The following is a 22313-nucleotide window of genomic DNA, read 5'->3' as shown; positions in this document are numbered from 1 at the left end:
GTTGGTCAATAATGAGAAAATTGTATTTTTGGTACAAAATTTTACGGTAGATTGCAACTTTCATACCATGCTTTTAAAAAAAGTTAAATGCAAAATACCCCATGTGTTATATGAAATAAGCAAATTACTTCTTTATAAATAGAAAAATTGAGCAATTACACCTCTCACGCAAGTTCGTATAATTCACACGTTTTTGCTTTAATTTTTTATTTTAATTCACGCGGTCAGTAACCAAACCAAATTCAAACACATTTTTTCAAATTTTATAATAATTTAAACAAGTTTTTACAATAATGAGTTCAATTCAGTTTGACTCGACTCGATTTGTTTACATTTCTGTGAATGAGCAAGTGAATCTCCATTAATGTGCAGAACATGCAAACATATGATGAATTCTTGATCTCTGAGCAATTTGCAGGCAGAAGAAGGACAAGAGAACATCTGCTCAACTTCACCTTTTCTCCATTTTTCACATATAACACAATTTATGGAACAACATTTGATAACTACATCTTCCACACAAGAACCAGTTAACCAGAGCAATTCTACAGACCAACTTCTTATGTTAAATCAGTCTGTAGAGCTAAGTCTACTGAAAATCAGCCCACATCATCATGTAATTAATTCATTTACAGTGATTCATTCACATGTATGCTTGTTGTTTATTCTTATGTTTGTTCTTTCCATATTCGTCCGGCGACCCTCAGCTTCAGCTCTTGCCGGTTGCCTCCAGAGAAGAAGAGGGCCATGTTTCGTTGGATGATCAGCCCGTCCATGCTGTCTCGGACTTTTGTATGACTGTCCCGGATGCTCCGAGGAACTCCTTGCCATGTCAGCTTTCTGCCGTTTGAGCCGACTTCCAAGCTGTAACTGAACTTTCTTGCTTCAAGGTCGTCGCCCATGAACCGGATGAACGCCATGTATACGGGAGCCGTTCCTAGATTGAAGGCCTCAAAGTGCAGGCAGAACTGGTAGCCGTAACAGTTGAATACCTGAGGACGGATTTAGGCCATCAACATATGAATACCTACGTACAAGATGATAAGGGAGCGTAGCTGTGGTTGACATCTATTTCTTAATTCATCCTTTCTAACGAACAACTGAGAATAGTCCACAAAAAGAGGCAGAGACGGGGACGAAAAAGAGACCACTTACAGTTAACATCCATGTTGCATTTTCAACGTCATGCGGATTGGACTTGACATATCTGTGGTTAAAAGTACAACCATCATGCATATCAACCTTGTGGTCACTCTTGAGATGTGCAACAAGAAACGGGATATCACCCGTGACAGGGCATTCAGCTCCGGCGTAAGGGCAACTGTAGGGACGGAACGTGCAATTCTGTTCATGCCTCAGCCTGCTCTGATAGGGAAAAATATCTTGACAGCCGAGAATCTGGTATCTGCAGGGCAGTTCAAGTGATTCTGCAACTCGCTCAAGTGCCAAGCACCTTATGTTCCCCAGTTCATGACGGCAAATTGGGCAACAACGTACTTTCGCCTGACACTTCGAGCATAAAGTATGGCCGTTTGGGCACTACAGAGGAAAAATGGTAACAGCATATACATCAGCTTCACTTGCTTCCATAAAAAGACGCAAAAATATTTCCCTCTCATAAGAAAAAAAAATCACCTCTGTAGTTGTTATTTTCTGTTTATGGACCATAACATTGACAATTCAGTTATGATGAACTTGCTGCATACGATATTAAAGGTGCATTACATCTCACATTGTTCTGCAACTTTAACGAGTAGGCAAACTTCGCTAGGTAAAAGAGCAGCTGGACTAATTCACGTTTCCAAGAATAATAGTACCGAAGGTGAATTGTTTTCTGTAACAAAAGTTTTCTGAATGGAAAACAGTTTCGTGCTCAACCCGACATGCCATTATCATCATCACAGCAAAAGCTGCTTTAAACTAACAAAAGCACAAAACAGAAAATTCAGCCAGCAACTCACAAGGCAAAACCACCAGAATATAATTCTGCTTAAACCGCAAACCAAGAAAGACCATCATATAGTATCTACCATGATGCAATGGAAGAAGTAATCTTGGGACCAAAAAGTAAAAGCTATTTCATTAGAGTTCAATCATGGTTATCAGATTAAGCTAATTTAGGGCCTCTGACTACAACAGTGAAATGGTGTCTGAGTTTGGTCTGAAGAATCATCTGACTGACAATGGTAGTGATAAAACTGGCAGTAGAGTTTTGATTTAGACCAAATTAGTTGGTAGAAGTCAAAGATGGATAATATGGTTCGATAGGTGATGTGTGATTTTGATGGACTCATAGAGATTGGTTTGACGTTGTGTCATATGGAAGGCAGCAAGAGAAGCAAAGGAGAGGAGCTTTTTGTTCTTCTTTATTATGTTCTGAGATAAATGATTGGTTTTAGTACATTATAGCTTGTCGAAAGAGTATTATCAAAACAAAGTAACATAGAGCATTCACTTTGGACCATCCCGAAAAGCAGAAACTTGCTGTCTCAGCTATTCCTAGATTTCTCAAACATGTGCTCTGGGGCTATCACTTCGACTCGAGTTACTAGGTGAAGGATAAACCTAGACTCTGCTCATGCCATTCACACAAACATCAACCTTCTCTTCTCGTTTTTAAGTTGACAAGATATTGATACATTGCATGCAGACCCTCCAAAGAGCCAAAATAATAAATATCATCACTGAAAGTAATAAATTCTGCAATAGTTATGTTGTGCTAGCTAAACAAAACATGTGTACCAATCTAGGGAAGGAGGTAATTCACAACTCAGCCTTTTCCTCACATGCGGCAATTATAACAACTTCTGGTGCCATATTATAGGAATGTCAACTCAATTCCAATCTCCATTAAAGTCTTTGACTGAGCATCCAACTACGATTCGTAATATATGTTAAGAGTTCTAATTGGTTAGAAATTGTACTGCAAATGTTTATTTGTAATATATGAATCCTTAAAAATATCAGTATGAAAGCAGACTAGTGGGCAGCATAACAGAAGGTATAAACTCCGGAGCAATGTGTTATTAACTAAATCTTGAAAGCCTAAACTCGGAACCACATTTTAGTTGTTTAATCATGCAAATATAGAAGCAGACAAGCTAGATAAACTACACAAAGCGAATTACAAGAGAAGTTACCTGGTGAATTGGAGGGTACATAACATCCATACAAACAGGGCATTCAAGTAGTTCATGCACAGCAGTATTTGATGCTATGCCGCGCTTTGCACCATTAAGAGTCGAAAACTTCCTACGAGGAGACCTTCTGTATTCAACAATCTCAGGTGCAATATCATAATCGACATTGCGGGACTCCATTATTTCCCCAATGGTGCTACCTCCTGGGGTCATGATCTTTTCCCAAAACCTAAGTGTGCTGAATTCCTGCCAACGTAGCCAGTGTGCAAAGTTAACTGGGCGAAAGTTTCACTTAATGGTAAAATTGCAGTAGCCGTCATAATGGAGAATATGGTACCAAAAGACCTCAAAATGAAACAAGTTGTTTTGTTATCACATCATTCCAAAAAATTCTTTTGCAACTTTTATTCAAAGTCATATTGCATTGAGAGCATACTGTAACAGTGAAGAAATTTAAGAGCAACCGAAATTCAGAAAAGATCTTGCAATTGCAACTGATCCATCCAAAGATCAAATAATTATTCCTTCCTAATAGTGTTATTTTTCTTTAGGCTCCAAAATCCGCCTCTAACTAAGATGTAGTACATTATGTTATCATTTATATGTAAAACATCAAGCATGCCTTTTAATCCTCTGAAACTAGGCGGAGTTTTCATTTCTCGTTCAACTTTCGCAGTGCATTGGCAATTTAAAGTTAGAAATGTTATATATAGATGCAACGGCAGTTGAAGATCAACTACTTTGTACGAAACTCCGAAGTATATGTTGATCCGAACTAATTTGTATTTCTCATATTCTGATAAGACATGGAAATTATTGCTAGGTTTTAATCCCATCCCAAAATACCAGATATCCTATTTATGCTACTGGCTGGAAAGGGGAGGAGGATAGAGGGAAAGTATAATGTTCTTCCCCACCATATATTGTACTAAAACGCATAATAAAAGAACAAGGGGGGCATGAATTTCCTAGCCTAAGCATACATTATAGCATGTATACACAATGAAAGCATCCCAAGCTCCCTCCAAGGACAGACAGCACGTTGACAAGAGTGGTGTAATTATGCATTTATGCGAAGCCGAGACAAACTACATTCTACTTCCCACAAGAAGAGAAAAGTGTTTCTGATTGCTACCAGTGTATATAAAAGTGAAATTTGTCTATGTACCTGAATCCCTCTGATGCAGAAACAAACACCAGTGACTCAAGAAAACATCTCGATGGAAGGTTATCACCTTAATAGTTCCATGTACAGAGACACACATATATGACAGTGAATGGTCAAAGAAGAAAACAAAAAAAACAAAGCCAATTAATTATGAAATCTCGACTTCCTGAACCATTAAATACTTTGCCTTTTTAGGCCAATGAGATAAAGCTAAGCGTAATTTTTCGAGTAGAATCCCCCCCAAAGAAAACCTCTCCACAAGCCCAGAGTACAATATAATTATGCATAATTTCGGTCACATCAAAGTGGAATCTTGTAAATTAGGAACTAAATTTAACAGTACTAACCGCAGACAAAGAAAGCAAATAATCATAAGCACCACACAGAATTTATGCCACACGATCAACATAAGGCAATTTTTATTTATCCTTTTTCTCTTTTTGACACCTCTAGAAAACTGAAAATCAGAATTGCAATCCACAAGCAATCATCATTCAAATATCAAATCTTGATATCTACACTTCCCTTCTTTTTTCACATTAATCTGGACCGACATTCTCACATTCACAAACAATTACCAGAAAACTAAAACCAGCCCAGAAACAGAAAATTAAATCAAAGCCGAGTAGTGATCCATCCTCACAAGCTCCAAGATAACCAAAAATCAGCTCTTGAATTTTTCCACCTCCAGCACTCAAAAACCAAAATAGCAAGCTCAGCTGTTCCCTCTAACACACTTTTCCTCCAAACCCACAGAAGAATAAAATTCAAACAAAAAAAATCAAGATCAGGGTTTCTTTTCCCCTTTCTTGGAATTAAAAAAAAAAAAATCAAAGTTCGCACCTTTGAAACAAGAAACAGATGAAAAAGAGAAGGGTCAGAAACTTACCAAGAAAAGCAAAACAACCCAGAAATGGCTTCAAATACAATCAACCCATGCTCGAGTAATCAATAATTGGATTCTCAGAACACATAATCACGCCTTCAAGACAAAGCAGAGGGGGAGTGTGTGCTGAGGTGGAGCTCAATCCTTAAAGCCCGTTTCCTTTTTTCCAATATTTACGTGTCTAATTTGGCCTTATTTACAACTCCAAGAACATCAGAACATATACATACATGAGACAGACTATATGGATAAACAGCTGCGTGTGTGTGTGAAATTTCTACAGTTACTCTCTGCTGTGGTTCACCGGTAGTCCGAGTCAAAGGTCTTAGGTTGTCACAATCTAAACATCCATTATGGGTTCATAGTTTCAAATTGACTGTTCTTTGGGTGCAATGTGTCAGGATGTGTTTGTGTGTATTTTTTTTGTATTTTTGATTTGTTTATAATAATATTTCAAATGTGGGAATATTTTTTTTTAAATATGTTTAGTAAAGAAACTATATAAAATTAAAACAAGAAATTCAGTTGAAAATTAATTAACTTTACTTTTCAGATGCAATCAATAACTTATATTTGCTTGCCCATTAAATATAATTAGATTCTTATTATAATATTATTAAATTTTGTCATTGTCTTTCATCCGTTTCACTGAACCAAATACGATGAACAATACTATACCAACTAGTTGTTATTTTCACCTCAATTTTATATGTATATATTTTTTTAATATTTTACATTTATTTATTATATTGTATGGTAGAATAGGTATGAAACTTAAATTTAGTTTTATTTTAAAATTCTATTAAAATAAAAAATATTTAGATTAATTAATAAGATATTTGCCAGTGTTACAACACCAATAAATTTTTTATTTAAACAAAAAAATATTTTTATTATTTTAAAATTATTATAAGTGTCGCTTTAATGCATTATTAGAAGTGTATATTATTATTCTGTTAAATTTATATTAAAAAATGTATATTTATATGTGTATTGAGATGAGAAGATCCTGAAAATATAAAAACAAACATATTTAAACAGAAATTAAAAATAAAATAGGAAACAAACAGGGCCGTATGAACCACGTAGAGTTTCCCCAATTGGTACAGGTAGGCAGATTTTTGGGATTGTTTAAAGCAGTAATTTAATATGGGTTTGTTTGGTTGTGTGAAGTGATTTGAAATTTCTATTTTTTGTGGATTATTTGGTGCCAAGTGTTGGTAGTTTTGAGGCTGCTAATTACTGGTATAGGGACTTTTGATTATTTTAAATATATGCATTCATGATTAGTTGGTTGTGAATGATTGAAAGAGGACATAAATCCAACTAAAATAGGTTGAGTTTTTGTCTAAATTATCAAGTTTGGGTCTCGACACAAATTCTTATTGAATTTAGGGCAAAATCAACCCTAAATAATATTTATAAATTTATTTAAAATCTTTATTAATATCTTTTATGTAATAATAACTTATTAGGTATCTATAATAATGATTTTAACTTTTTAAAAAATTATAATTCTTAATTGAAGAAAATAAAAAAATTTCAAGTTAAATCCATTAATCCAGAACCGAGTTAGGGTGGGGATTGGTTTGAGACGAAGCAAGGCGGATTTTTTGGTCCAACTAGAATCGAGGGGGTTGTGCCTAAAGTTGGGGCAAGACGAGTTCGGGACAATTACAAAAAATAAGTGGGACAGGTCTTAAATCCGACAAAATCCATTTCATTGTCACTCTTAAACATAATCTTCTCATTTGGCCTATCATCTTAAGATAAAAATAAAAATGAGAATAAAGAATTTTGTCTTGTTTGATTACTTGCGATGCGTCTAAAGATGAGGCGTTATTTTTAACAAAAATTCATCAAATTGCATTACGATATATAATATTTTGAAGATCAAATTAGATATTTGATAATTTATAAGATATTAAAAAATATTTACCAACATTTAAAAAAAAATAGATACATAACATTCCGAAATAAGATGCCATCAGTTTATAAGTTATGGTCTTTTCTAACTTATTTTAAAATTAGGATAAATTATATAAAATTCCTCTATATTTTAATTATTTTAGCTAAAACCCGTCTGTTAATTTTATAGGTAAAAAATTTTCTGTATTTTTTAAAATAATGCACATTCTCTACAGGGATTAATTTCCATCGAAGACAAAATATTTTATTGCCTTTTAAATAATACAGGGGGTTCGCGCTATTTTCCTGAAACATCACTCATATTATTTGGCATTGTGGATCATATTCATGGGCTCAGAAGAGATTATGTAGCCCAATACATAAAGCAATATATGTTTTCAAATGGACCCTTTTTACATTCAATCCAAATTGCCAGTTACAAGGTTCAGGAGATTTTTTTTTTTTTCGGAAAAATTTAAAAAATTATAAATACCTAATCAAATAAAATAAATTATGTAACGTCTAGATGGTGGGTAGAAATTACTATTTTACCATTGTTGATTTTTTTTTTCTCTTTTCTAAAAAGTATTTGAAAAATATGAAAAAAATTGAGGCTGGTAAAATAAATAATCAGAGGGAATATTAGTCTATAAACATATTTTAAAGAAATTTAAAAATACATACAGTTATAATTCATAATCGAAAAGGGTATTTTGGCCAGTTCACCATAAAAAATTGGAGAAAAACCTAACGGATGTTGGCTCGTTGTTAAACGGACGCTAAAATCAAAAGGGCATTTATAACTTTTTAAAATAATAAAAAGGTATTTGTAATTATACTAAAATTCAAGAAAGTGGTTGTAATTTACCGTATTAATATATATATATATATATATATATATTATGATCTCAATAAATAATTAAATATCATTATCAATAGTATGGTAAAGTTGATCCGTTTATACTATTTATTAAGAAGGAGATCTTTGTATTCACTACCTGTGTATGGATCGAAATATCCTCAGATATATTTATTTTTTCTGTAAGATAATCGTCGCTTTATCTAATTGGCTTTTTATCAACAATTTTTTTTATTTATACACAAGTAAAATCAATTCATTTTATCAGTTTCGGCTAATTATTCAACTTTATCTTTATAAATAAATATAATAAATAAAATAAGATGATAAAACTTTTAAATGTTAATAGTGATAATTTACGATTAATATAATTAAAATTGAACAATCTTATCAAATTCTTTTTTTTAAATGTGACTCGTTATTTCTTGTAAAAAACTTATTAACTCGTATATTATTTTTTTATATTTCATAAATATTTCATTTAAATGTTATCAAATGCTTTATAATATTTTTCAATCTTAAATATTTTTTAAAAATTATAAACTCACCCCAAACACTTTTGGTGGGACTAAACTTACAATCTGACTTATATTTATTTATGAAATGTTGATGATAGATTCTTGACATAGTTCTTTTATGATCCCATTTGTCATAGGGACCAAAAATTGATATGCGAAAATATTTTTAAATAAATCGAATATAATTATTTCTATCAAATATCAATATCAAACACAGACTATTACAACAATCATATCCTAATCAATAATATCAAATAAATTAAATTTACCCACCATTTACTATTAGAGTAGACAACACCTATTAAGTAATGGAAACAACATTCCACGCATATAGTGGGGTCTGAACCTATGACCTCTAAGGTTGATTGTGGAGTCTCGACTGCACCAATTAAACTAAGCTTTATTGACAGATACATATATTGTTAACGGGGTTGTGAAGTATCACTTCTATTTTTCTGTATTCGGATCAAGAAAAGCGTTGAAATGCTTTCGTGGGGTTGTTGAGCTCCTCCACCTTTTCACGACTTACCCAAACATTTCACTAAATTAGGAGGAAGGAATAGTTTGGCTAGACCCTACAGAAAAAAGGGAATAACCATCATCTCCAATAATCAATAGATTTCAAGACTGAACATTACAGCAGGTTTTTCGATATTTGTTGATTGAGTTGATAAAAACGAATCACTTTTATTTTTTTTTAATGGATATAATAACTGTATTATGAATAATTTATAATGGACTCTTGTAAATTCACACAGGTTAACACCCCGACCCATCAAGCCGAAAATCAATTAATTTTTTTTTTGTACTCACAAAGAAAAAGAAAAAGAAAAAAAAAAGTTGCATGGATTTATTTAAGAAAGGGATATTTACACTCCCTGTGAGGTTTGGTGTAATTACATGTAGACACCTTATAATTTGAAAAATCACATCTAACAACGGTGAGGTTTGCTTTCGTCTAACAAATAGGTCCCTCTATTAGTCAAAATTCACTAAATTTACTGATATTGATAAAAAAATCAAAGAAAAATATATATTAATCCCTGATTGACTTATTGCAAATTAAATAAATATTTTTATGACTAAATTACCCTTATACGTTATCATGTGTGAATGCATGCGATAAGGTATATCTTTGAACCATGTGAGGAAGTATATCTTCACCGTTATAAGAGTAAATTATTTGACTTGCAATAGATCAGTAATCAGTCAATTAAAAGTAAATATCAATTTTCATACAAATTTTTTGTTAGTATCAGTAAATTCAGTGAATTTTGATTAATGAATAAATTTATTTACTAAATAAAAACAAACCTTTGAAACGTAAAATATAATTTTTTAAATTATAAAATATATATATATATATAATTATATCAAATTTTAAATGAGAAGAACGTAATCATCCCTTTTAAAAAAGGTAAAGCAAAGATGACTTTTATGCTGAAATAGAGCTGAAACATGGGATGCCTTTCCACTCCAACACAACACACATCCGCGTGCCATTGACCGACTGATTGAGACACCCCCAAATTACCACACCCCCACCCCCACCCCCACCCCCTGATCATTGTGTTTTTCCTCTCTTATCAACTTGTCTATATCTCTTCTATTTATTTCGTCTTTCAATCACATTTTAATATCACATATTAACTCGAAATATTATTATATGCATAATCGTATTTTATATTTTATTTAATATACGCATTTCATGTGTACATAATTTATTAATCAAAAAAGAGATAATTATACTCTTATTCCTTGAAGTTTGGTGTAATTACACATAGATTCTCTGTGGTTTGAAAAATTAAATCAATACTCTTAAGGTTTGCTTCTATCTAATATATAAATTCCTTTATTAGTCAAAATTCACTGAATTTGTTGATATTAACAAAAAAGATTGAATGAAAATTGATATATACCCTCGATTGACTTATAACTTACTTATCACATGTCAAACAATTTTTTTCAACAAGAGAATGATATTGTGAGGTGCATTAGAAGAATGATTGCATAATAGTAGGCATATTTATGAATTATGGGCATGCTGTGTCCTCCACTCCACTCCCTTTTCTTTCTACATCTTCATCACCTCATTCATTCTTCTTTTGTCTTAATCACAATAAATTAGTATTTTTTTTCTCTAAACTTTCTTACTATATATGTATTTTGTTTGCTTGCTTATGTACATGTGCTTTCCAATATTTTAATACACTAAAATTCATTCTAGTATTTAAATGTTTGTATTATAAATAGACAAATCTGATAAAATCTCAATGCAATATGCATGTTTTCGAGCTTTACGAGATTCTTGGACACCAAAATTTTAAAGGGCTCGTCGACTTAACATTTATGACTTCTTTGAAATCTTGTAATACATTGCAAAATGATGGATAATTCTTTTGAAATAGAGAGTAAATTAAAATTCTAACAACTTCCTTAAATTTTATTTGTATTTACTAGAAATTGCTAATATCTCCTGAAATTCAAAATCTTATCTTATTCAGACAAGAGTACATCAAGATCCGATTTTTTATATAATAAGCGTATAAATTATAGAATTTTTTATATAAATTTAGTCAAATATCCTCTATAAATACCGTTTACTCACAAAAAGAAAACCAATTATCAATATTTTCAGACTTTCTTAGATTTCGTTTGCCTTGTAATAATCTATACTATTATGACGACAAAAGGTACTATAGATACAAAGTAACAGTTTTGACATCACTGTACCAATTTTTCTTTTTTGATCCCAAAAATATCTTTTAACTGATAAAATAGTTAACTTATTCAACTTTTTAAATTTTGCATCAATTAATAAATTAATTTTATTATTTTTTTAATATAATATGTCGGCTTATATATTTCACTTTTATTTATATTTCACTTTTATTTATAACAGCGTATCAAGACGACGACCAGTGTATACATACCAACAAGATTGGCTTCCCATTTGACCTAATTGATGAGAGAGATGTGTTTGTTGTTAGTTGGATGAAAGAGGAACAAGTAATGTGGGAGTGGAAGAGGGGGTGGTGGTGGTGGTGGAAGATACCATGATGTCAAATGTTATCATTAATTCCTTGGGTAATAATTAGGTGTTGGGACATATGGACCCACTTCTTTTATTACTACCATCCAAACATGACCTTATTGCCCTAAGGTGTTGGGTGAAATAATTAATAAATGTTTTTATGGTATTGTCAAAGTGGCCACTCTCTATCACACCATCAATTTATTTATTTTTTTCTAATTGAGGATTGCTTCTTTTTGAATTTTGCTTTTTAGACCTTTTTTTCTTGTTAAAGGAAGCAACCCTTTTTGTTGCCAACAATAAATATTTAGATAGATGGAGGGTTTTCTTTTTTTCTTTTTTATTTCTTCAATATACTTAAGTATATTAAAATTAAATAAATAAATAAGAGAAAGAAACACAATTACATATTATCAAATAAATTAATCTACATATGATTTTTTACAATGGCTAATTTGATTAGATAATTTTACGTCGATATTGATATCTATCATAAATTACTTAGACTTAAAAATTGAATTTATTAAGAGATATCTTTTATTTAGTTTGTTCTTAGATTATTATATTTTAAAATTGTTGTACGGTATTCAGTAAGATTTTATTAGATACTCTGATTTTTGAGTAGTAATTTGAAAATATTGACTTTCGACAACTACTTTTTAAGAATAATAATATAAAATCACATGACGTTCTTACTTTTTCAGCTACTGTATTTGGGATGAAGGAAGTATACTGTATTTTACAATGATGATTAACATATTATATAATTATAAATTGTATTATATCGAGCACATTAGTTTTTTTTCAGCTCACAACCTTAAATTTTTTTACAATTCATCTTGGAATTTTTAAAAATAATATATATATATATATGTATAAATAAATATCATATTGGTAACACAAATTTGGAAAAAGGGGGGAAAAAGAAGAAAAGGGATAATTCATAGGTTGGAGTGCAATAAGAAAAAGTTAAAGGCTAAAAGGGAGAATTTGTGATTAGTTTAGGGGACAAAGTGTAAATTGTCAAAAAAGAGCAACGGCCTTTTTTCTTCCCGCTTTTTTTCTGCTTTTATTATTCTTTCTGTATACACTCTGAAAATTTTTTCCTATTTTCTTCTGCTTTTCTTGAATTTCATGACAGAAGAAACAAAGCCCATGTACAAACACAGAGCTTTCCTTCATTTAGGCATCTTTACGGGCAGAAATCTTGGCAAAAAAATGCTTTTTCTGGGATTAAAAATAATATATATAGTGTAATAAAGTTGGTTTTTTGGAGGTATGACCCACAAGAGAGGCCCCAAAGCTTTGGACAATTTTGCAATATATGATTTGAACACAAACTGTTTGAGGAAAATGGCCAAAGAACCCGGCCAACAGGGACATCTCTCAGCATCACATCTGTCTCTCTCCTCAGTTTGTTTCATTAGCTCCACATTCTTGTTTTCTCTCCCGAGAACTTGCAGTTCTTCTCTCTTGGATTTTGCTTTGCCATGGACAAGCATCACCAGCAGCAGCTGCCGGTGGCCAAGAGCTCGCGCCAGCGGTGTAGTGAATGGTTTGTTTAAGTGTTGATTCGTCATGTGTTCTTTTTTGGGCTCTTTTTAAGAGTTTTAGTTCTCAACAAGTTGATATTGGAAATGTTTGTTGATACAGTTCTGAAGGACTGTTGGTTCTGCTAAGCTCACTGATTGCGATTGTGGCTTATGTTTCATAATGCTAATTCTGTTTGCTGCTGTTGTTCGTTGATACGAAAAATATTAATTTTTTTGTGGACGTGTTACTATGAAATAGACTTGACACAGTTTGCAGTTTGGTCTGGAATTTCATCCTTGAACTTGTTTCCAGTTCTTGTTCCTTGCTACTATTCAAATAAAGGGACTAAGAGAGTGTTCTTGGAGTTCTATTGAACAATATGTGGGCTCAATTCATAAGACAAGCATGCCTACATATAAATCTCAAAGATGATCATGGAACTTAAAGCTATTTTTGGATCTTGGATTTTAGTGGGAAAAGGAAATGTCTCAGCTAAAACATATAGTACTATCATTTGAATGGAGGATAGTATTTGCTTAGTGTCCTTCTCACTGAAATCCAAGAACTGAAAAAGCCTTAGCATCAGAATGATCTGGTATGCTGTGTAGAAATATTAAACTCTTTCTTTCGTGGCTTACAGAAGATATTTGAAGCTGTATTCCTGAGTTGTTAAACAAGATTTTCTATAGAATAATATGTGAATCCATGTTATAAATGGTTGTCCCTCAGCCTGCATACCTGCATTGGTGGTTTTGCAAGTCACATTTTGCATTCCAAAGTAGTGCGTATCCACTAAGACTGTAACATCAAGGATGTCTTTTATGATGACTTTGACATTGATCTATGTAAACATTCTTTTTGTCTTGTGGGCGAGTGTTTCTTTGTATGTGTCTCTTTTTTTTTTTGTCTTTTCTTTTCCTGTGGTTGGGTTGTTTGGGGGGTGCAGGGGAAATGGACTGACCGGAAAGTTTGATGCACCTTAACACTGATATCACAGGCACTAAACAGATGCTATGGCTTCCATCTGTGTTTCACCTATATGGTTTCTCTAACTGCTATTCTGATATCTTTTATAGGGTGTTTCGAGATGTTCCAAGTGACATAATTATTGACGTAGACGGAGGTACATTCTCATTGCACAAGGTCAGGCTTTGTATCTCTGTATTTCCCATTAATAGTCTCTGTGTCTGTTATCTTTGACTTTTGAAAGTTGCCCGCCTTGAAAATGTTTAGATCATAGTCATGGTCAGTTTAATTTTGCCTTAAGATTTCCACTTCTACACATGAAAACTGGGAAGCAACAATGACTTTTCTAGTAGGTAAAAGGAGGCATGACATGAGGATTAGCAGAACTTGAGCAAAACTCCAACCGTTTTAGGTCTCCAAAACCTTCATCACTGGGATACTCTGGAGTGGTTTCACGTCCATTTGTCCGGCATTCTGCATGTTACACTTTTTGGCTTCTGGATTCAGAATTTTTTGGTTGACTATATAAGCTAAAGAACTCCAGAAACACTGTGTCATATTTAACTAGAGAATAGCATTTTTGTTATGAAGCAAGTCATTCTCAGCTGACAGAAATGAGGTGTTTTTGCTACTTAAGTTTGTGATGCATCAAGTATCGTGCTCCTATTCAGTTTGTACCACATTTGGGCATATTGCAAATCAGATGACAACTTTAAGATCTTTATACCATCAGATAAAAAGAAGATAACTTCAGAGCAGATAAAGCAGAACAGATTGCCTTCCGGGAGATGTCGCCAATGAGTCATGTATAATAAATACACTAAGGAAGATCTGCCACATAACAATTAAGCAGTGAGATATGCACTTTGATTTTCATGTCAAGTGAAAAACAAGTTTGGAGAATAAACGTGCAAGCCTACGGTAGTATTTAAAAGAGAAGGATGGCAGGATCATTCTTCATATAAAAAACAATGATGAGAGATTGAACCGAAGTCTTAGAGAAAAGTTTGATAACTTCTTGAATTTGATTGTTTTGCCACATTGCTTTTATTTCTTATGTGCTGCTTCAGTGTCTAGTATTACAAGAATTCTTAGCGTCTTTGTATTTTTTTAATCACAGTTCCCTCTTGTCTCACGAAGTGGACGAATACGGAAGTTGGTCGCAGAACACAGGGACTCAGATATATCCAGGATTGAGCTTCTTAGCCTACCAGGAGGTGCCAAGTCATTTGAACTGGCAGCCCAGTTCTGCTACGGCATCAATTTTGAGATCACAGCTGCTAATGTTGCCCAGCTGTGCTGTGTTTCTGATTACCTAGAAATGACTGAAGAGTACTCAAAGAACAACCTTGGGTCTCGAGCTGAAGAATATCTTGAGAGTGTTGTATGCAAGAACCTAGAAATGTGTGTTGAAGTCCTTCAACAATGTGAGAACCTACTTCCACTTGCAGATGAGCTTAACATCGTCCCTCGATGTATCGATGCTATAGCCTCCAAAGCTTGTGTGGAGCAAATTGCTTCAAGTTTCTCACGGTTGGAGTATAGCAGCTCAGGGAGACTTCACATGAGCAAGCAGCCAAAATGTGAAGGAGATTGGTGGATTGAAGATCTTTCAGTACTTCGTATCGACTTGTATCAAAGAGTCATAACCGCAATAAAATGCAGAGGAGTCAGGCCAGAAAGTATTGGGGCGTCGCTTGTAAATTATGCAGAAAAGGAGTTAATCAAGAAGTCCATCTTATGGAATCAATCCACCCAGCCCACAGTTGATCCACTATCAGGTGCAAATAGCCAAGAAAGACTCGTTGTTGAGACAATCGTTAGTCTCCTCCCAGTTGAGAAATTTGCTGTTCCTATAACCTTTCTTTTTGGCATGCTACGAAGTGCTGTGATGCTTGATTGCTCGGTTTCTTGTCGGCTTGATCTTGAGAGGAGGATAGGATCCCAGTTAGATATAGCTACTCTTGATGATCTTTTGATTCCTTCGTTCCGCCATGCTGGAGATACATTGTTCGATGTCGACACTGTTCACAGAATATTGGTAAACTTTTCTCAGCAAGATGATAGTGATGAAGATATGGATGACGATTCAGTCTTTGAACCTGATAGTCCTCCTTCGCCCTCCCAAACTGCATTGTTCAAGGTCTCTAAACTAGTCGATAGTTACTTGGCTGAGATTGCTCCTGATGCAAACCTCAAGCTTAACATGTTCATAGCTATTGCAGAAACTTTACCAGCACATGCACGCACCATCCATGATGGATTATATCGGGCAATTGATATTTACCTCAAAGTAAGTACCACCCCTATTCTTTCTTAGGAGCTGAAGAACTCCGTATTTGCTGTTACCTTAATGCTATTGCAGCAAGAACCACTTCTACTCTGTGTTTGTGTGTGTGTCTAATGGATTAAACCCCACCCGTTGTCTTTGTTTTCCGGTTGTCATCAATCTATCCGCATGATGGTGAACTAGGCACGGTCTAAGATGTAACTAGTTAACTAACTCCCAATTTCATATCTACAGGCTCATCAAAGCTTATCAGATGCTGATAAGAGAAAGCTGTGCAAACTGATTGATTTTCAGAAACTATCACAGGAAGCTGGCGCACATGCTGCACAAAATGAACGCCTTCCTCTCCAATCAATAGTTCAAGTTCTCTATTATGAGCAGTTGAGGCTTCGAAACTCCTTGTTTTCTTCCTACCCAGACGATGATCCAAAGCCTATGCACCAGTCATGGCGGATCAATAGTGGAGCTCGAAGTGCCGCGATGTCTCCCCGTGACAACTATGCTTCATTGAGGCGAGAAAACAGGGACTTGAAGCTTGAGCTGGCTAGAATGCGGATGAGACTAAACGATCTGGAGAAAGATCACGTTTACATGAAGAGGAATTTGCAGAGGTCCACTTCTCGAAAACTCATGAGTTCCTTCTCCAAGAAGATCATCAAACTGAATATCTTTGGCCATAGCTCTTCGCGGGAATCAAGCTCTCCCTCAAAGCAGTCACAAAGGTCCGAGTCTAAGCTATCGGAAAGAACATGATAAGCATACTTTATAGGTATTTCAATGTTTTTTCAAACTCTTGATTGCTACTGATGAGTAAATTATGAGTATGTTATCAGTAGTCTTTCGTTTGTTATTCTTCGCCCCTTTTCTTCACCTTTCTCTCTTTCAAAGTAACTATGTACATAAGGTGTTGGGATTTGCTTCACCAACAGAAAGGTTTGAAGGCCAAAGGGAAGTACAAAAGATAAGTGAAATGCATGAGTAGCATACAGGCGTCCCTTCACAAGAAGGACCTATTCTTGCCAACATAAGTATGCCATTTACATGGATTTTGATTTAGTTTTCTTGTCTGTCTCAGTTAATGCCAAAATTCTGGTACTTATTTGGCTTTTCCCAGTACTTTAACAAAATCTCATCCTGTTCTTCAAGCATTTGGAGAAAGTTAAAGGGAAAATGATCATGTTTTTATAAATTCTTGGTGGATTGACTCCCTCTCTGTCTTTCTTGCTTTTTGGCTTCTTCACTTATAAACGAAACTGAGTTCCAAAAAGACCATAACATAGTATACCTTTGACACCAAATTCTGTTAGAGCATATTTCTTTCAGAAGCCCGGTCTGTATCCTTATGTTCCACGATTCCCCACTCCACAAAGAAAAATGTCAAAATGATCTCCACTGGCACAAGGTTTAGTACGTAAACTCTAGCAAAGCCTAAAAGCACACCCTCGAACAGCTGATACTAAAGGAGGAGAGAAAACTAAATGCGTCTTACAAAAAGTGTCATTATATAGTATATGTGATCAACCTTGTAAACTAGATCATCCTGTTGAACACTCGGGCAACCCCTCCAGCTTCCTGAGTAGCAGCTTCAGATGCAACTCTACATGTTCTGGGCTTGCAACAGATAGCCAGTCACTTCTCGTTAGGCTAATACCCTGAACTCAGCTGATCATAACTCTCTTGGTGATGAGGCTGGCAGAGATTTCTCCACATCTTATTCCATGACTTGTAAAATGACAGTTTGTATTGACTTCTGTTGTCCTTTATGTCATTACAACAAGATTCTTGATCCTTAATAATATTGTTGTTACGATCATAAGACTGTCTCCTATAGTATCTGCCTCTTGCTTTTGGTGCATTGACTTCACATGTGAGTTTTGGCTGTTGTGGTTCTGATAATGGTTACAGGGTTTTGCAGAAAGATCCAGGGACTGTAGCTGCTGTCTTTTGGCCTTCACAAGACTGGATTGTGTCTTAGCACAAGGAAGAACACTTTCCAAGGTACAAGAACCAATTCAGGGCATACCTAAATCCATTGAAACTGGAAGACATCAGGCCTAGCAATGTGATGAGCTGTGGTAACTCTTCGTCATCCCACTCGTAGCGATTGGTTCATTGAACACCTCAATGCATCGATGCAGATGTTCCACCTTTTGGATATTATTCTGCCTTCTTGAACCTCTCTTTTCTTGTCTTGCGATTCTTGTCAAAACTCCCATTTTCTTGTAATATATGTGCAGAGGAACCAAAGGGGGGAGCATTTAGAACACCCCCACCCCCTCAATCATTTTTGTTATAGGAGGTTTCTGATCAAACTTTGACAAATCATTCGTGTACAATCGAGGTTAAGTCTTCCGCAAATGTTGGAATTTCGTATTTATCGAGGACCTCGTGTTTGAACTGAATATGGTCGATGAATCATATCTCTGGATATTTCTCCCAGGTTAGGATAATTTCATTACAAGTTACAACTCTTAAAATGGGTCCTTAAGAAATTTAGTGTACAATAACTAATTAAGAAAACTACATGATAAAACAGAAAAGCAACCAAATTCATGAAAAATACATAATAATATCATGGACTAGAAGATAGGAAAAGTAAAATCAACAAATCAAGAAAATCAATTTCTTGAACAAATTAAGCATGCAAGATGAAGAATACAGAAGCAATGTCGAGTTTCTTAAAGAGTTAAAAAATAAAACACAAATTGCATTTTCAACTACCACAAAAATCAAAAACTCTACTACGACCAATTAGTATAAGGTGACGACAGCAGGGCTTTTGACACAAGAAACCTGCTAACTTTTAGGCTGCTGATTTGGTATAGAAGCGAACTCCAACAGCCACACCCAGGATAATGAGGGGAACCAAGAACTGGAGGAGCTTAATGATGAATCCTGGTCCTGCGTCCTCGTTCTTTTGAGTCTGCTTTGGAGGGGCAGATGCTGTCTTAGCAGGAGTGCTCGATGAATTAATGTCACCAACATAATACTCCTCTAACATTGCCCTGGCTGTAGCACTGTGGCCAACATCCTCGAAATCATCGGTTGCATCCTTACCTGACAACAGAGAACCAACACAATGTTGAACAAACAATAAAGTGAACGTCATATATCGTAAATTTTAGATTTTGTTGAGCATATTACAACAAAGTATTATTACCTGTTGCAGTCACCAAAACTTCATCACCACCAGGATGGTCGTCCAAGAATTTAGTCACATCGTAAACCTGTTGGGGAGAATTCTCGGTGAGGATGAATCTGATAAGTCACATCATTCACTTTTTTCCACATGGAATTTTGGTGATGTATGTTTTCATCCCCCCAACAAATGATTATTAAGGAATTTTACACCTCTAGATTCAGAATAAATTGATGCTTCATGAGTTCAAAATAGGATAGAAATTGTCAATATCAGTTGATGTAGGAAAAAATAGTTAAGAGGGCCAGTACCAAGTTTTCTGCTTCTACTTTATAGGTTGCCTATCAAACATATGTAAAGTCTTATAGTCTTAGACATTGCACACAGCTTACAGTGAAGAAATGAGAAGAAAAAATATTAAATGAAGATGTATATAATAAAAAAATAGAGTCAAAGGCTAATACAAGCTTAAGATATAATGAGGTTGTGTTTGAATTGATAAATTTGAAGCTAAGGATTAAATGTGAACAGACTAACCGAGCTTGTTTCGACAATTCATATGGATTTCAAATCCTCCAACTATCATTTCAAGTTACTCTTTGTGTCATTATAATGGCTTGAATCTACTTATTATGGAGGAACTTAAAACCCTTCCCTCATATCCTTTCATCCAAATATAGCCTTAGTTAATACCAGGAATATTGGAACCAGCAAAAACCAAACAGAAACTATAAGCTTTTACTCGAGCTGGTTATGACCATTTTACCTGGAAAACGACCTGATTAAGAGAAAATGCATATAATTCTACTCGAACGTCTAAGAAAAAGCTCAGAAAATAAGCTAATAAGATTCCATAGATGTCATGTATACACAAGGACAAAAAAGGGAAACAGAAACAACTATACAGCCTCAAAATGGCCAGAGATTGCTGTCAAGATAATAGGGGCCTAAGCTTACGTCTATACAAAGACACAAGATATGCATTCCTCAAAATATGTCGAGGATCGTTGCCTATTTCCCATCCAGGCCACATGAAAATTTTCTCACTACTGAATCACAACATCCCAATGGTACTAAAGTGACAATTTTTATGAGGATGTCCTCACCATAGTGATATAATGAAATCTGAAGGTGGAACTAAAATATGTCACCTAGTGTTTTTTTTTTTTTTTCCGAAGATCTCAGCATCCAAGCTCCCATTTCAAATACAGAATAGTGGATACCACAATCATATGCACAATTAACAAAAGATGCCGCTTTTTAAGGACATCGAAATGGAACCCAAATTCCAAGAATCCAATTTTCCTTTCTCTGTAACAATCACAATGTACTACTTTTAGATCTCCAAACTGCAACCAGAACGAGACCACTTAAGGATGCCACAGTGGAGATCCAATCTATCATATCAGTACTATGATCCAACCAACTAAGAACAACTCCAACAAGATTGTTACCACATCCGAACACCCCAAATCGATTAAACAAGAACACAAATATCAATCTAAAAATACATTTAACCTCAATTCAAGAACCAAACACCCCAAATCGATTAAAGAAGAACAAGAAAACAAAGATCAACTTAAAAATACATTTAACCTCAATTCAAGAACTGATTGCAACTAAATGTTCGACAGATCCACAAATCAACATGCATGAAATAGAACCAAACCCTGTTATCAAATCTTAAGGGTAAAAACTTCACAACAGAAACCATGATAAATCCGTCACCTTGCCACCAATGATTAGCCAACAGTCCTTGTTGGTGTTGTGCTGAGAAACCTCAGCCAAAGTAAAAACCTTAGACATCTGATTGAGGCCTAATTAAAAGGGAAACGAGCGAAACTAGAATCAAAAGGGCTTTCAACAGCGTGGCGAGAGAGTGTGGCGAGGGGCGGCGTTGGGAAGCGAGTGATCGTAGATTTAAGGTGTGAGGTCCGAGGTGGGGTAGGTGAGGAATGAGGATCCAAAAGGTTGGCTGTCAATTGTCAAATATAGCAAGAATGTAGCTGCGTTGGAATAGATGCAAACATGTATATAATGTTTTGATTCGTTTTCTGAGTGTTTTGTAGAAATAGAGAGAGAAAAATAAAGATAAATAAGTGTATTTTAGAGATAATATATATATTTGGATTTATTTTTAGAGATAATTTAAAATAAATAGTATATGTTTAATATTGTGTTTGGAAGACAAAAATTACTATTAATTGTCAAATCATGTCTTTTTTATATATATTTATGTATATGTGTGTGTATATATATGTATATATTTATGCTAAAACAGTTAAAAATACTTAAATAAGGTGTTTTTGAATAATAGCAAATATTAGGTATGTTTTGACTTGTCGCAAAATTAATTTGAAAATGAAAACAAACATAGTGGTCATATACTCTCAACTCTTTGCATTATTTGTATTTCTGCCCCTCTAGTTTTATGTAATACTAAACCTTCCTCTTAAGTTTTCACAAACAAAAATTTTGAAATGAGTGAGAACGAAATCAATGAATTGGATCTTCTGTTGAAAAGACTATTTCATCTAATATATATACACACTATCTTATATATATATATGATATATATATTAAATGGATCAGAAGATTGAATAAATTTTTACAACGAAAAACCCAATTTGCTAAAATCAATCCAGACCCATTTCAGATCCATCCCACAACACATCTTAATGAGTCCATCTCGGAATCTTTAATACTTTAAAACAATATAATTACACCATTCTCCCATGAGATTGATGTAATTATACATAAATCTCAAATAATTTAAAAAATTATATTTAATATCTCTATTATTTATTTTTATCTGACAAACAAATCCCTTCATTAGTCAAAATTTACAAAATTTGTTGATAATAGGAAAAGA

General features: G+C 34.1%; 3 protein-coding genes across 9 annotated transcripts; 1 reads left to right on the top strand and 2 right to left on the bottom strand.

The window, feature by feature from the left end:
• On the bottom strand, positions 403-5516 carry LOC105170568 (E3 ubiquitin-protein ligase SINAT2). Of its 2 annotated transcripts, none has more exons than XM_011091389.2 (4): positions 5198-5516; positions 3141-3386; positions 1156-1539; positions 403-992 (listed from the first exon to the last, which is right to left on the bottom strand). In XM_011091389.2, exons 2-4 carry the CDS (start codon positions 3351-3353, stop codon positions 669-671), a joined length of 921 nt encoding a protein of 306 aa, XP_011089691.1. In that variant the 5' UTR covers positions 3354-3386; positions 5198-5516; the 3' UTR covers positions 403-668. The 2 variants fall into 2 exon arrangements, with proteins under 2 accessions (XP_011089691.1, XP_020552558.1); XM_020696899.1 differs by lacking the exon at positions 5198-5516 and adding an exon at positions 1636-1920 and having other exon boundaries at positions 3141-3278.
• On the top strand, positions 12658-19228 carry LOC105170567 (BTB/POZ domain-containing protein At5g48800-like). Of its 6 annotated transcripts, none has more exons than XM_011091388.2 (5): positions 12658-13068; positions 14123-14189; positions 15133-16155; positions 16238-16305; positions 16537-16614. In XM_011091388.2, exons 1-5 carry the CDS (start codon positions 13004-13006, stop codon positions 16583-16585), a joined length of 1272 nt encoding a protein of 423 aa, XP_011089690.1. In that variant the 5' UTR covers positions 12658-13003; the 3' UTR covers positions 16586-16614. The 6 variants fall into 6 exon arrangements, with proteins under 6 accessions (XP_011089690.1, XP_011089686.1, XP_011089689.1 ...); XM_011091384.2 differs by adding an exon at positions 18208-19228 and having other exon boundaries at positions 12663-13068; positions 15133-16305; positions 16537-17024; XM_011091387.2 differs by adding an exon at positions 18218-19228 and having other exon boundaries at positions 12664-13068; positions 15133-16305; positions 16537-17024.
• LOC105170566 (cytochrome b5-like) lies at positions 18904-21415 on the bottom strand. The gene is made up of 3 exons (XM_011091383.2): positions 21170-21415; positions 19463-19529; positions 18904-19359 (listed from the first exon to the last, which is right to left on the bottom strand). The coding sequence occupies exons 1-3, from the start codon at positions 21245-21247 to the stop codon at positions 19106-19108; spliced, it is 399 nt and encodes a 132-aa protein (XP_011089685.1). The 5' UTR covers positions 21248-21415; the 3' UTR covers positions 18904-19105.

This window comes from Sesamum indicum, linkage group LG9 (genome assembly GCF_000512975.1).
Source record: "Sesamum indicum cultivar Zhongzhi No. 13 linkage group LG9, S_indicum_v1.0, whole genome shotgun sequence".
Taxonomy (NCBI): Eukaryota; Viridiplantae; Streptophyta; class Magnoliopsida; order Lamiales; family Pedaliaceae; genus Sesamum; species Sesamum indicum.
Note: the sequence above shows the minus strand (reverse complement) of the source record. Positions and strands in the feature narration are given on the sequence as shown.